This window comes from Aythya ferina (assembly GCF_964211825.1).
Source record: "Aythya ferina genome assembly, chromosome: 3".
NCBI classification, from domain to species: domain Eukaryota; kingdom Metazoa; phylum Chordata; class Aves; order Anseriformes; family Anatidae; genus Aythya; species Aythya ferina.
In genome coordinates, this window is record NC_140298.1 from 115,684,380 (window position 1) to 115,698,539 (window position 14,160).

The 14,160-nt window shown below is 36.4% G+C and overlaps 1 protein-coding gene across 2 annotated transcripts in view; it reads left to right on the forward strand.

Annotated features, from left to right (window-relative positions):
- Window positions 1-14,160, forward strand: part of TFAP2D (transcription factor AP-2 delta) — a 56,872-nt gene that overhangs the window by 11,183 nt on the left and 31,529 nt on the right. For both annotated transcript variants that reach the window (XM_084516312.1, XM_084516313.1), the window contains 2 exons: window positions 5,351-5,516; window positions 8,227-8,345. In XM_084516312.1, coding sequence (XP_084372438.1) covers window positions 5,351-5,516; window positions 8,227-8,345 — 285 coding nt within the window. The remainder of the gene's footprint in view (window positions 1-5,350; window positions 5,517-8,226; window positions 8,346-14,160) is intronic.

Sequence of the window (14,160 nt, forward strand, 5' to 3'; positions counted from 1 at the left end):
GACTCTTCTAGTTTACATATATATATATCATATGTGTATATTAAATTGCTTTGTGCATGCAGACATGTCTGTGTTACCTTAACAGAAAAGCTGTTGTAGTAAAGGATATTATCTCAGAATTGTTCATATATATAGGAAGAGATGGTTTACTTGGTTAGGTACATGAAGCAAAGTTTGTACACATCAGTAAAACAAAAAGAGTAACTGGGGAAAGCAGGCAGTACCTACTATTTTTTTCCTGACAAACGTAGATGAGTTTTAGAATTGTGAATATTTAGCTCCTGAGATTAATGACTGGATCATTTGAGGATAATTTGGAGAACATTTTCAATTACTTACAGACCTTTGGGAACTGAACATTGGATTAAATAATGCTGATAAACCCTACACAATTAACGGCTAGATTAGGTTTGCACTTGCCAGGAAAAATAAATAAATAAATAAATAAATTTTATATTTATATATATATATATAAAAAAAAAAAAACAGTGAAGAGAGGTAGGATTACATGTCTTCATTTTGCAACATATTGTACTTTTGTTAGAATTTCATAACTGAGCAGAAAATCTAGTATAAGCTGGAGGTTCCCATGAACAGCACCTGTAGATATAAATAATAGACTAATAAAAAGCATAGTGCATTATTAATATTTTATATAAGATTAATCAGTAGGCACTCACGCGTGCTTGTGCTAATAATGTACACAAGCACACACACAAACATATATCCTGGAAAACAAAACAAAACAAACACTACTTCTACACTGTTGGCTCTGGTTAATAATGATGTTTCCTCCCATAACTATATGATATTTATAGGTGAGTATTTTAGAAAAGGGATTACCTCCTCTTGAATTAATATAAAATACTGTCATATTGCAGCTGTTATGGCTAAAAAATAAGAAATGACATTGTAGAATGTTTGTATCTATAAAAAATACAGACACATTTAAAAAAATGTTTGTATTGAAAGTGAAAAAAAATACTTAGTAACATGAACAGATATTTTGTTTGTAATAAAGCAATAGTGTTACTTATAATGAAAAGCACGAAACGTGAGAATATGGATTTGCAATGACAAAATGCACAAGTACTTAACTCTAACAATATTAGGTTGTCTTACATTTCAGCGGATGTTCAAGTGTACAATGTAATCAGAATAAATCATTTCATTCTAGAAACCTTACTGTCCTGTTTATCTGTATAAAGGGAGCCCTATAATCAAAGCAGACCAACCTCTTTTTGCATCATGAGTTATTGGGATTTTCATTGTGTTGACAAGACTGGAGTATGTTGCTCTTGGGTTAGGGCATGTCTCTGTTCTTGCTGCTGTCATCTACAGAACTTGTCATCAGCATGTCTTGGCATTTTGCACTGACTTACACTATTTGATGGAGAGACAGGAATAAGGAAGGGAAATACTCTCCCAATGTTTGTTGTGACTACCTTTTCCAGTATCACTTAGCCTAACTTTTGTTCACTCTAGCCATGAGAAACAAAGCAAAAGTGCAGTTCACACAGAGTTGCACTGAGGATGAACCAGCCAGCTACAAAGAAAAGGGCTGGGTGCCAGAAGAAAGCTAGCTGTAATTAGTATAGTTTCTCCTTTTTCCTCTCCCTTGGAACACTTGAAATTAAGTTAAATTTATTGTAGCTGAGGTGACTCAGAATACAGCAGAATCAGGCCCTGGGTCTTTCTCCAGATGTGTTTTGATGCATAAAGCATATCTCTTCCTCTCCTATCCTTTTCTTTTCAAACAATTGTATTTCTTGAAATCAACATGAAGGTGACAGATCAGAAGGTATAATTCTGTCTAGAAGAAAGAAAAAGTAATTGAATAAAGTTGGATAAAAGACAAGCCCTGAAGAAGGGTTTTTGTGCCTGAAAGCTTTCTTTCTTTCTTGTTGTTCCCCAAATCTATCAGTTGTAATATAAAAGATATCCCTCCTTCATCTAAATCTTGTTTTACTTGTGCCTTTAAACCTCTGTGAATGTAACAGCACAACTACCACAATTTACAGTCATCTGTAATGCAGTATCTCATGGCAACAGATTATATGTGACCAGACCATATAACCACTTCACTGTGGGAATAAACAGTTGTCCTAAAAATAATTCTTTTAAAATTCAAATGCCTATTACACATGATACCCATAGCAGGAAATTGCTGAGGTAATCTCCTGAATCATCCTACCAGTTATCTCACCTTCTGCCCACTCTAATATTCTTTTTCCTAGCCTTGCAGTTGGACCATTTGTGTGGGTAGCATCAGAAAGTAATGGCAACAGCTTTCTGTGCTTTGTGTACACTGGCAGGCCTATTTCTTTGTCATGGTTATGTGTTGGGATGTTCTTCTGATGAGCTGACAACTTCTTATATATCCTAGCACCAAAAGATGGTCTGTAAAGATTTCTAAAGGAAGTCAAATCTGCCAAGAGGAATAGAGATCTCCAGGCTGAACTGCTAGACTTATCAAAGGCATTATTTCTATTTTCATTTTGAGGGCATTTTCTTCTGCTTCCTCAGCTGTGACTGTTAGCGTCCCAGTTCTCAAACATTATGTTATCACAAGACTAACTCAATGGTTGAACAAGGATTGATTTTTCCAACAGCAACCACAGTGGCTTTGGGTGATAGCTCATTGTTGCCACTTTTGTTCAGTGCAACATAAACCAGACCTTGTCCTCTCCTCATTGAGCTACATTTTAGAAAATCATTCTTCCATTCTAACAGATGATCAGTATATGGGGGAAAGAATACATTAAAGTGTATGTGTTTGAAAGAAACAACCCTTCATCTTCGAGTTTGGTTGCACTTTTTCTTTCCTCTCTCTTTCCAGGATCCTTCTCTTTGTTTACAGTTACTCCTTTTCCTGTTTACCACCTGGTGTAAAGGCCATGACTTCATCCATCTCCTCTTCATGGTGGTGTTTGTATGAGGAGGGCCTTGCCTTCAAAACTGCACAGTTTGTGACAAGGACATAGCTTTGTCTGTAAAACACCACACTGCTCTCTGTTGTTGAGTCAATGAATAATTAATATACTGAAATAATTATATGCAACAGATTTTACCTCCTTGTAATTTACAACTTGTGCTCTATGTTTCTGGAGAGCAAATTGCTTAGACATGTTGTCTTTATCACTTTTAACCAATAACTCACTTACCTGGAATTGCTTTGTTTGAGACCATGCTACATAGTCAAAATACTTTTAACCACTTTAGGCTGTAAACAACCTTCTAGTAAATACTAATGAGATATGTTCCAGTAAATTCTAGTTAGAGTAGGAACAGCTGCAGGGTAACATTTTTTTGGATTAGAGGAACAATTATTTATCTGGCATAAATGGTGCACATACTGGCTTAACCTGGCAAGAAGATAACGTTAATATCACACTGACTACGGTACAGTCTCACTCATTACAAAATTTACAGACTTATTGAAGTAAATAAATATGTACCCATTGCTACTGTTTTCTTGACACGTATATATGTAAATGTGTATATATATATTTGTGTATCAGTGCAGCGAGAAATGGCAAACAAACAAATCTACTCAGTGTTAACACTTTTCAAAAATGTACCTGACAGACCAGAAGTTTGAAAATGTTGACTGAAATTTTTTTTTAGGTTTCTGTGCAGCCCTGTCTCAGTCAAGGAAAAAAAAAAATCTATCAGGCATGTGGCACCAGATTTCTGTATTTAAGCATCTGAGCTCATAAATTGTAACTCTCAGCTGTGCAAAAATGTGCATGAATGCCCTTGATGCATATATATTTTTGTTGATGCATGGTTTCTCTCCATATTCTGTCTGAGAAGTGGACACAAATATCTATCCTGTGGTATAATTGGGGAAGTCATAAAATAGCCTGCTGTACTGAGTCAGGATCTCACCCATCTGGGATTTATACTAAGAGATGTTCTTTTCTGGTTTTGCTGTCAGCACAAATGTTTAAATATACCTTCAAGAGATGAAATATTTGGATAGGAATTCTGTTTGCCTTATGTAAGCAAGCAATAGTCTGCTTTTAATGAAGTTTAATCCTTGAGTTATACTCCTCCATCTCTGCTAAAGCTGGAACGTGTATAGTCACCTTATTTTTAAGAGGGATTACTTGTGAAAGAAGGAGTAAAAGTGGTCTGAAATGAGCTATTCTGTTCTGTTCTGTTCTATTCCAGAATTCAGACTACAAACTAACTTTTTTTTTTAACCATAATAAAGTGAGCTCTTGCAGTGCAGAGTTTGGAGTGTTCATAGGAAGGATGAAGTGATAATGGTATTTTTAAAACCAGTATATTTCCTTTAAACATGAATGATGAGCACAGATTCATTCTGCTGTAAGAAGGTCTTTATATCATCGTCCTTGCAGAAACCATCTAAACTCCTTCCAGAGATGCATTGAACAATGTGGTATTTTTAAGCTGTCATAAGCAGCTCATTCTTTTTTCTCATCTCTTCCCCAGGGGAGAATTGTGCATGCAGTGGTAAGATTCATTTCTTCCACAGAATTTTTATTGTAGTCAGGTTGGAGAAGGCAGGTCAAAGAGTGTTTTGCACTTGGTGATAAAATATATGCTAGTCCTTAAGATTTTTATTCTCTTGGATCAGATCCCGATAAAGTTTTCTCTCCTGCTTTCTCAGAAATTAGCTCTAACTTAAAAGCTCCATTTCACCTGAGGAGTTATTGATCACAGTCTTCATTGAAAGATTTGGTGATCATTCAGCAGTTATAGACCCAGGCCAAGTAATTGTCACTTTCAAGAGATAGCCAATTCCAGAACTAATCTGAGATAAAGTGATGCAGCTCAATAGGTTTCAATCATTAACATCAGCTGAGGATTTGACCTAACTTTAGGAGTATATGAGAGTTAAAAGGTGAGCAAAATAGTTCTGGCTACAAATCACTGCAAACCTATAGTGGCATTGCATCTTTGTGGTTCTAAACACTGCAATGAGAGTCTAACTGACCATTTATAATAGGAACCAATGTCTTAAATTTTTACTAGATACCCAAATCTCATTCAATCACATATTGTTACTATATTAAATACAAAACACTTTTGGCGACTTTATGCAATTTTTGTTGATCATGAAATCAAGTGAGGTAGCCATAATGATGTATTTTGCCTGTAAAACTTAAGAGATCTAATAATCCATTTTTTCTGTATTAAAATATAAATTAATTAAAACTTCCCAAAGCAACAAAGTGATGCAATATTAATAAATAAATACATAAAGATACAACAACAACAAAACAACAAAACACATCAGAATTCTTTTCTGTTACTGAGTTTGTCAAAATATGGAACACGAAGATTTTCCATCTCTAACAGTTCTGTTTTTTTTTTGTAGGTGGAACATGCGTTGTTAATCCCACTGACTTGTTCTGTTCTGTACCTGGTCGCTTATCTCTACTCAGCTCCACTTCAAAGTACAAAGTGACCATTGCAGAAGTAAAGAGGCGCCTTTCACCACCTGAATGCCTCAATGCTTCCCTCTTAGGAGGTATTTTAAGAAGGTAAGTTAAAGACAAGAATAATAAGTACTAGACTGTTCTGCCATTTCTGTGTTTTCATTTTCTTCAAAAAGATTTTGTTCTCTTTCCCCACTTGGGTAGGTGATTGCTGCTTGGGAAAGTGGAATGAGATGAATTAGGAATGAAGACAATTTTTAGGGAAAATTTTAATAAACAATAAGAAAAAAAAATAAGATTATACAGATATTCTTTATGGAAAGTTTATGTTTTCATTTTATTTTACCCCCTTATTTCAGTTACCCATCACAGATGAACAGGTGTTTGTTTTTGTTTGTTTGTTTGTTTTTTAAATTAAAAAAAAAAATAAATCTGTGTGAAAAAAAAAAATCATTAGCACTATACATTGACCTTTTTTGAGAAACTATTTCAAATTAAATTGTTTTACCAGGTGTAAAACAACCCTCACTGTAAAAAGAAAACAAAACAAAAAAAAAAAAAGGAAAACAAAAAAAAAAAAAGGAGGTTTAGGGATGCTTTTTTCTTCCATTCACCCTCTCATGCCTCCTGAGCACAGAAAAGATGGAGTTGGCAGAATATGCTGGTTTCATTTTTTCATTGTGAGATGCTGGGGGAGAAGCGAGTAATTAGGAATGATTTTGTCTCTGACCCTTCACTGACCAGAGTAGATGCTTGCAGAGTGTAGTAGCAGAAAGGAGGAAAGTGGCAGACTCTGCCTCACATTACAAGTGGAAAACAAGGAGGCAACCGTAATTCAGCCAGGCATATGTGAGTCGCAATGTCCCTGAGGCATCAACTTAGATGGCATAAGCTACTTGAATGCCCTTTGATCAAAACTAGCTGGAAAGTCATAGGCTATTTCACTGCTGTCACTGAAGGCCACACTGATCCCTGTACTTACACTGTAAGTCATTTTATTCAACCTGCTATATTCTAAGATATGTAGCAGTCCAAGAACTGTCTCAAGCCATATTGCAGAGTAAGGACTAGATTGCAAAATTGTTCCGGGGGCATACACTCCACTGATCTGCCTCAATAGACATTGAATTCCAAAATCTACATCCACAAAAATTTTCCTCTGCTAGTTCTTCACCCTGGAGATGCTTTCAACTAACAGTTACATAAATGTTCATTTTAAATACTCATACCAAACTTCATCAATACCACTAAAAGGTGTTAAGAATGCAAGGGCATGAGTGTGAACATGGGTACTCAATTCTCTCTTCTGTTAAAATGCTTGAATGATCCCCATATGGTTTTGACCCAAACCAAATATCATTCTAGCAAATCATCCTGAGGCCTGGTTGATGATTTATCCAGGGGCTGCTCCAAGCTGGCAGTTTGGATAAAGCAATTCTATTTTACAGTGCAGAGAGTGTAAGCATATAGATTTGGTCAGGCTATACCAGTAGGTCTCAGGACTAGAGAACAGACTCGGACATTGTTGACAAGCACAGATGTAGTGAAAACAAATCTGCTTCATGATTTGCCCAAGACCCAGCAGGGTTAGTTTTGCATTCCATTAGTAATCACCATCAGGATATTTCCCCAGCTTGCTGTTCTCAGTAGACACTTCCTGACATAATATAGTCAAAAATGTGTAATCTCTCAGTGGGTAAAAGTGACCATAAAAATTGGGATATTCCTTCCTCTGCCTGAAGGAACTTGAAGCTGCATCTCAAAACATATAGGCAGACACTTTTAGTAGTCAGTGATGGGTTATTCTAGGCTGGAGGACCCTCAGTCTCATTTGAGAATAATTAAATATTTGTTGGGCAAAAGCGAAGGCATAAAAGTGGTGATGACTTTATTATCTAATGACTGGGCCATTCATTTGGGATGGGAAAGATCTGGGTTACAGTCACTGCTCTATTCAATGTTTAAGCATTTTAACATTAGTTATGCACCTCTAGCTCGCTGCTGCATTCGTTGAAAAGACACAGGTTCAAATTCCCTCAGGCTGAACAAGAAATTGAACCTAAGTCTGCTGCATAAGTGAATATGCTTGAAAAGCTTCAAACACTGAAGTACTGCAGAAAAGCAGTTGTGGGATGCACCAGGAACTATTTTGTGAGAACAAAGTGTTGTAGACATCTGGGATAGGGGCACAGATAACCAAAGATGTCTGAGATTTTACCATCAACATTTTTTATTGGCTTATCCATATTCTTAGGAAGTGCTGGGCTTCATATATCACATTTCTTTGTACCCAGATTTCTACATAGATCATATAAGCATAGCTGGAGCTGTGTTCCACGTAGACATCTGCATTTTAGTAGCTGTCTGGCTTCCTTTTATAATCATGTAGAAGAAATTGGTAAAGGTCCCTTATTCTAGACTTCTGTTTATTATCAGTCTAGAAGTGTTTGCTTCTCTTTGGATTGTCTTGGGAGCCTGGGGTGGCTAGGTCAGATATAAGTGACTACACTGTCAATATTTACATTCAGTCATTGCAATCCCAGGCTCAGCGTCCAAACACGGCCATGGGTTCCACTAAGTAGAAAGCTGTGTGAAGATCTGATACACCTTTGATATTTTAATGTCTGTCAAAAAAAACAACCTGAAAAACTCACACAGTGTGAGTAGGTACTTAAGAATATAACTCTGAAAGACTTTCCATTGATGTCATCAGAGTTGGCATGGTTGCATACATTTGCTAATAAGGTGTACACCATTTCTAGATAGAGAGCACAATAAACACAAAATCCTCTCGTCTACATTTCTCTTCTGACAGAGCAAAATCTAAGAATGGAGGACGCTGCTTGAGAGAAAAATTAGACAGACTGGGACTGAATTTGCCTGCAGGAAGAAGAAAAGCAGCAAATGTCACGCTCTTGACTTCCTTGGTAGAAGGTAGGGTTTGTAATACTGCAATAATATAAACACAATTTAAATGTTTTTTGTTAAAACACTTTTCAGCCACTGTGTTAAGTATCATAATCTGTATTTGTACAAAGAGGAGAACTGGCTTGCCCAAAGCCACAGGCAGAACCAGTGGCAACATGGAAGTTCACTCTGATATGTCTTTGCTCCCAGCAAGTGGTTTGGTCGTATAGTTTCCTCAGCATTGATCTGTGCTTTTTGTGCTGGGATCTGCCTTACAAATCAATGATCCAAGAGTTCTTGTGAGAGAGATGAATGTCTTATACCAGCTCTGCAAGTAGGTTTGTTTATACTTTTTTTTAAAAAACAACAACAACAACAACAAAGAACACTTGTGAATTTCCTGGACCTGATCCAAAAGTGTGATTTTTTCCTCCCATAAGAAGGCCTATTATTTACACAACCCTTTTCCTCTCACACATAAATGAATGATTTTTTTTTTTTTTTTTTTTTTTTTCTCAGATAAACTCTAGGCAGACCCAGGAGATACTTTCTTGGCCTTTATTTGTTGTTTAAATACAATTCACCAAATACTGATGTGTTCTTCAAACATTCAGCTGGGAGATGCAGGTTCAAACCCCTCAGGCAAAAGGAAGAAACTCTACCTGAATCTCTTCTATTCTGGGTGAATCCACTAAGTACTCAGTTTGTTGTTTGGCTGCAAGGAGCAGCTCTGGGAATTTCAAATCCCTCCTCCTTGATGTTGAGAGCATTCAGCTCATCCTAAAGGTCAACACCTTCTGGGATCATAACCTGAAAAGTCCATACAGATCTAGGCAAGTAGACTGAGGTCTCAGCACATATTACCACAGAATCACAGAACTACAGAAAGGTTGAGGCTAGAAGGGACCTCTGGTGATCTTCTAGTTCAACCCTTCTGCTCAAAGCAGGGTCAACTAGAAGAGGTTGCTTAGGACTTTGTCTAGTCAGGTTTTGAATATCTCCAACAGTGGAGTCTCTACAAAGCAGGGTAAAAAACACTGAATCCACACAAAATGAGATTTTTCAGAATTTAAGAAGAGAAACTGGGATCCTCATGGGCCACTGAGCACACAAAACTACAATGGGGCTGCTCTGAAATACAGACATATCCATATCCACTTTCCTCCAATAAAGAGAAAGTCCTAATGAAGTTGCAGACTTAGAAAAGGTACCGGTTTAGGGGAGTAAGGGCTGTTCCTTCATGAGTCTTGAGTCATAGCAGAGAAGAATAAACAGCTATGTGGCCAGACACTCATTCATTAGAAGAGGTGGAGAGGGAGGAAACCCTCTTTCAATTGTTGGCCTGGGACTGATGGCAATGTAGTTTTACTGTAAGTCACAATTAGATTTTTTTATTATTATTATTTTTTTTTTCCCCCAGGAATAGATCTGTCTTTGCCTCCCTGCCCTTTGCTCAAAGCCAATAGCAAAATTGTTATCAAGCCTATACCATTGCTTTTTTTCATGGACTGTTCTATTGTGATATTCTAAGTCCTAAAGATATACACTGAAGAGAATGAGTTCACTAGACCTGCTTGCCTAGACATGATAAACATGGATCTTGTCTACCAACATTTTTGGGAAAGACACCACCGTATGTGTTAATATTCCAACAGAAATCAAAATGAAGCTCATTTTATGTCTATGCAAACAATGTCTATGTAAATTTAGTTGTTTTCATTGAATTCTGTGTGGTATAAGCTATTCTCCTTCTTTGTATGCAAATATTACTTCCAACTGGTTATAACTTGTAGCACAGCTTCTGAAAGGAAGCTCATCCTTCAGTGGCTACTGATGATAGATGAGGCAGATATGGAGATACACAGGCTTACTCCAGATTTTAGAATCACAGAATTGTAAGGGTTGGAAGGGACCTCCAGAGATCATCAGGTCCAACCCCCCTGACAAAGCAGGTTCCCTACAGCAGGTTGCCCAGGTAGGCATCCAGACGGGCCTTGATTATCTCCAGAGAAGTAGACTCCACAGCCTTCCCAGGCAGCTTCTTCCAGTGCTCTGTCACCTTCACCATGAAGAAGTTCTTTCACACTTTGTTGCAGAACTTTCTGCACTCCATTTTGTGGCCATTGACCCTTGTCCTGTCCCCATAGACCACTAAAAAGAAGTTGACCGTATCCTTTTGTCTCCCACATTTAAGGTATTTGTAAACATTGATAAGATCCTCTCTCTGTCTTCTTTTCTCAAGGCTGAACAGACCCAGGTCTTTCTGCCTTTCTTCATAGGGGAAGATATGAAGACAATGTGCAAAAAAAAACCAGTACTGGTTTTTAGTGCATAATATTGATACACAAATTGATGTCATAACGTGTTAGTCTTATTGAATCCCAAAATCTCGGGTGGACTATGTGGACTTCTCATATAGACCCTGCATTGTGTCTCCATTATGGTAGAAAAGTATGGTAGAAAAGTATGGTAAACTTTTAAGTTTATTATTACAGAAACTAACAAGGTCCTCACAGTCCTCATTGTATTGAAGTATTTAATATTCCTGTAAGGTAGGTATGTTCTCGACCTCTTCCATATCACTTTGAGTGAGGTAAGAAAAGGCAAAATCGATTGTGTGGTTATTATGCATTTTGTCAAAGACATCTCAAAAGTTTAACACAACTAATATTTCTCTTAATCTAAAATAGATTAAAATTATTGTGGTTTTGGGAGTCCTTTGAAGTTCAACAGAAAAACTGCAATGAATTTCTAGGATGTGGTGATAATGTGAAGATCCAGATTTTATGAAAATTATTCAGTTCTTTTTTTTCTACAAGCTTGCTTCTCTTTGGGTTCAGCATGGCTGCTGGCTGTTTACTGTTACTTTTTTTTTTTTTTTGGTGTGTGTGTGTGTTTTTGTTTTTGTTGTTTTTGATAAGACTGTATCTTTAGTGTCTTCGGTAAGAACTTCTGGGGACCAAAGTAGGAATTATTGGAGATATTAGTTCTGTTCTTTAGATATTTATCTAATATTTAGATATTAGTTCTGTTCTTTATATTGTCATCCACATAGATTAGCACAATGGGTGGAAAGAAAGACTGGGAGAACAACTGCAGCATCGCAAGACTCTACAGCAGTGCTGGACTTAGCTTTGTTCAACCTGTAGGTGAAGGATGCCCTCTAGTGCCTAAATTAGAAGACAGGAAAGGTCATTTTCTTACCAGCTCTAAAAATAATATACTTTTTAAAAAATCCTACTTAGCTAATGTAATAAAGGCTCCTCCATTAATGGCATTCCCAAGGATAAGCTGGTTCAAAGGAGTCAAAAGCATCCCCGGTAAGAATACAGAAGGATGCAAGAAGATGGGAGATGTCCCCATCAGATATTTGGTCACTTACAAGGCAGAGACATAGCATAAATGTTATATCAGATGCAGGTAAAAGAAATACGTGAATGAATTTAAAACTAACAGGTTTTTTTTTTTTTTACAAACAAAAAAAAAAAAATAAAAAAAAAAAGGAAAAGCACTGATGAAAAAAATATGGAATTTGTTTTCCTGTCAAACCTAAGTAAAATACTAAATTCACTAGACAGAGCAATGATGACTGCTTTTGTTATTTGGGGACCAAGAATCCTGAGAAAAATAGATCATCAGTTATTTTTATTTTTTTTTTTACTCTGCTAGCAACTGTCACACTCTCCCTTCAGCCTTTGTTTTAATATCCTTCCACATTTCCCCCCTTCCCTTCTCATCCTACAAACTGAAAAGAAAAAAAAAAAAAAAAAAAAAAAAAAACACTTTCATTCCACCTCCTGCCCATCTCTCCTCCCCCTGCGTAGCATCTCTGCTGGGTAGAGCATCCAGAGGAGGTGAAGCTAAGAGAGAGTAAGAGGTTCAGATGCCAAGTGTCCTCCTCCTGGGACACTGCTTCTGCCTTCAATCTTCATAGGAGCATCTCTCACTCTTGCTAGACCCAGGAGAGGCTCACACTGCTCCTTGCACCTGCCCACAGAAGCCTGTCAAGGTATACAGGCTGGTCCCTCCACTGAGGCTTTCTAGAGCTGTCTCTTCTAATTCAGCTTCAGCAACTGCCTTTTTCCATCATGCAAAGCTCTCTGGTCAATTGTCAAACAATATAGGAAAGACAGCACTGCCTATAGCTACAAAGACATGCTGTATTTATGTAGAAAACGCCAATGATCCCCAGCACCCATTCTTTGTCCCTGCAGAAGGAAAGAATAAGGGGCATTGCACATAGCAAAATTTAAATTTAGGTGAAACAAAGCAATTGGCTACAAGTGCCAGATATTTTAGGGTTTTCTACCTTTTGTAAAACTACTTCCTAACATAAGTAATAACAAAGCAGAATACTGCAAATTTAAATTGAAAGAGAAGAAACCAGTCCATTTACATTTCCAATATTTCTACTTTCTCCCCTAGAATAAATGTTTTTCCGAAATATGATATAGAAAAAAAAATATTTTATCATGTTTTGTACAAACTGCTTTCCCTGGACATGTTTTACCATGCATTAATGTTAGACAACTCCATTCACTGATATTAAATATATATAATATATATAGGAATATAACACAGTCCACTTCTACATGTAAATACACCATCATTAGGTGGCAGTTCAAAATGACATATTTGCTCAGCTATGAAATATGATAAACAATGTTCTGTAGAGTGTTCCATGTTTAGATTTTTGTTTTTGTCTGGAATTTGATGATGTAATTTAGAATGCCTATTCCATGTATCACACAGGTGTACTTGCTATACGTATGATTATGCATAGTTATAAAGTACATTTATAACCTACATCAATTTATGCTTTCCAGTATTTTTTAAAATATATTTAAAACATTTGCAGATTTATTTTTCTCACACAACACAATAGGCACTTTTTTAGCTATTTTTTTCCTACCTATAAGTAGATACATAAGTCCTCTAGTTTCTTTTTTCTCTTGATTGTATTTCTCTATATACACTATTAGCAGTCAGTCATAATCACGATCCCAGCCCCAGGCAAGATGAGAAAGTTTTATACTTTTATATACGTTTTATACTTTTATATAATTTTTTAAGATCATCCAACTGGTTTAGTGTAATTTCTTAGCTTTAGTAAATAATATACACCATCTCTGGAAGGATGAGTTATAATGACTGTTCATGTTTTCTTTCCCTTTCTTTTTCACATTAAGTGAAAACATGCAAATTTCAGTCAGTACATTGCTGGTCATGTTAAATAAATGCCAACATTCTATCACTTTCCCCCCACCCCCCAGAAGAAAGCAAGTTTTTTTTTTTTATTATTATTATTTTTTATTTATTTTTTTTTTCCAATGGCTAATACATTCTTTGTATTGTTACTTGGGTCTGACTGGGATCAAGATACAGCTGTCCAAAGAAAGGCAATTCCACCAGCTTGAAAGGATTTGATTTTTATCTTCTTTCTGCACTGGCATGAAAACAAATCTATCATGCATTTTAATAGAGTTTTGTCTAAAAACAAAACCTGACACTGAAAGGGAGAATAGCAGAGTAGTTGAGTAAAAGAGTAATACAAATTTTGAAGCATCTCAACAAAAATTTAGAAGTTGTAGCTTAAATTTTTAACTTCTGGATGTTTTAAATACAGGGCTGGCTGTCAAGTATATGCCAGTATACAGGCCAGTATATTCTGTGTGGTTAACAATTAAATCAATTGAAGTTAAATTAACAATTCAACATTGAATTAAGTTGCTTAGTTGTGGAATCTACATGGCTGGAAATATTAAAGACTAGGTTGAAAATGCCCTGAGTAATGTCATCTAAAGCCCAATTTCAACAGAAGATCTCCAGAATTCCCATCCAA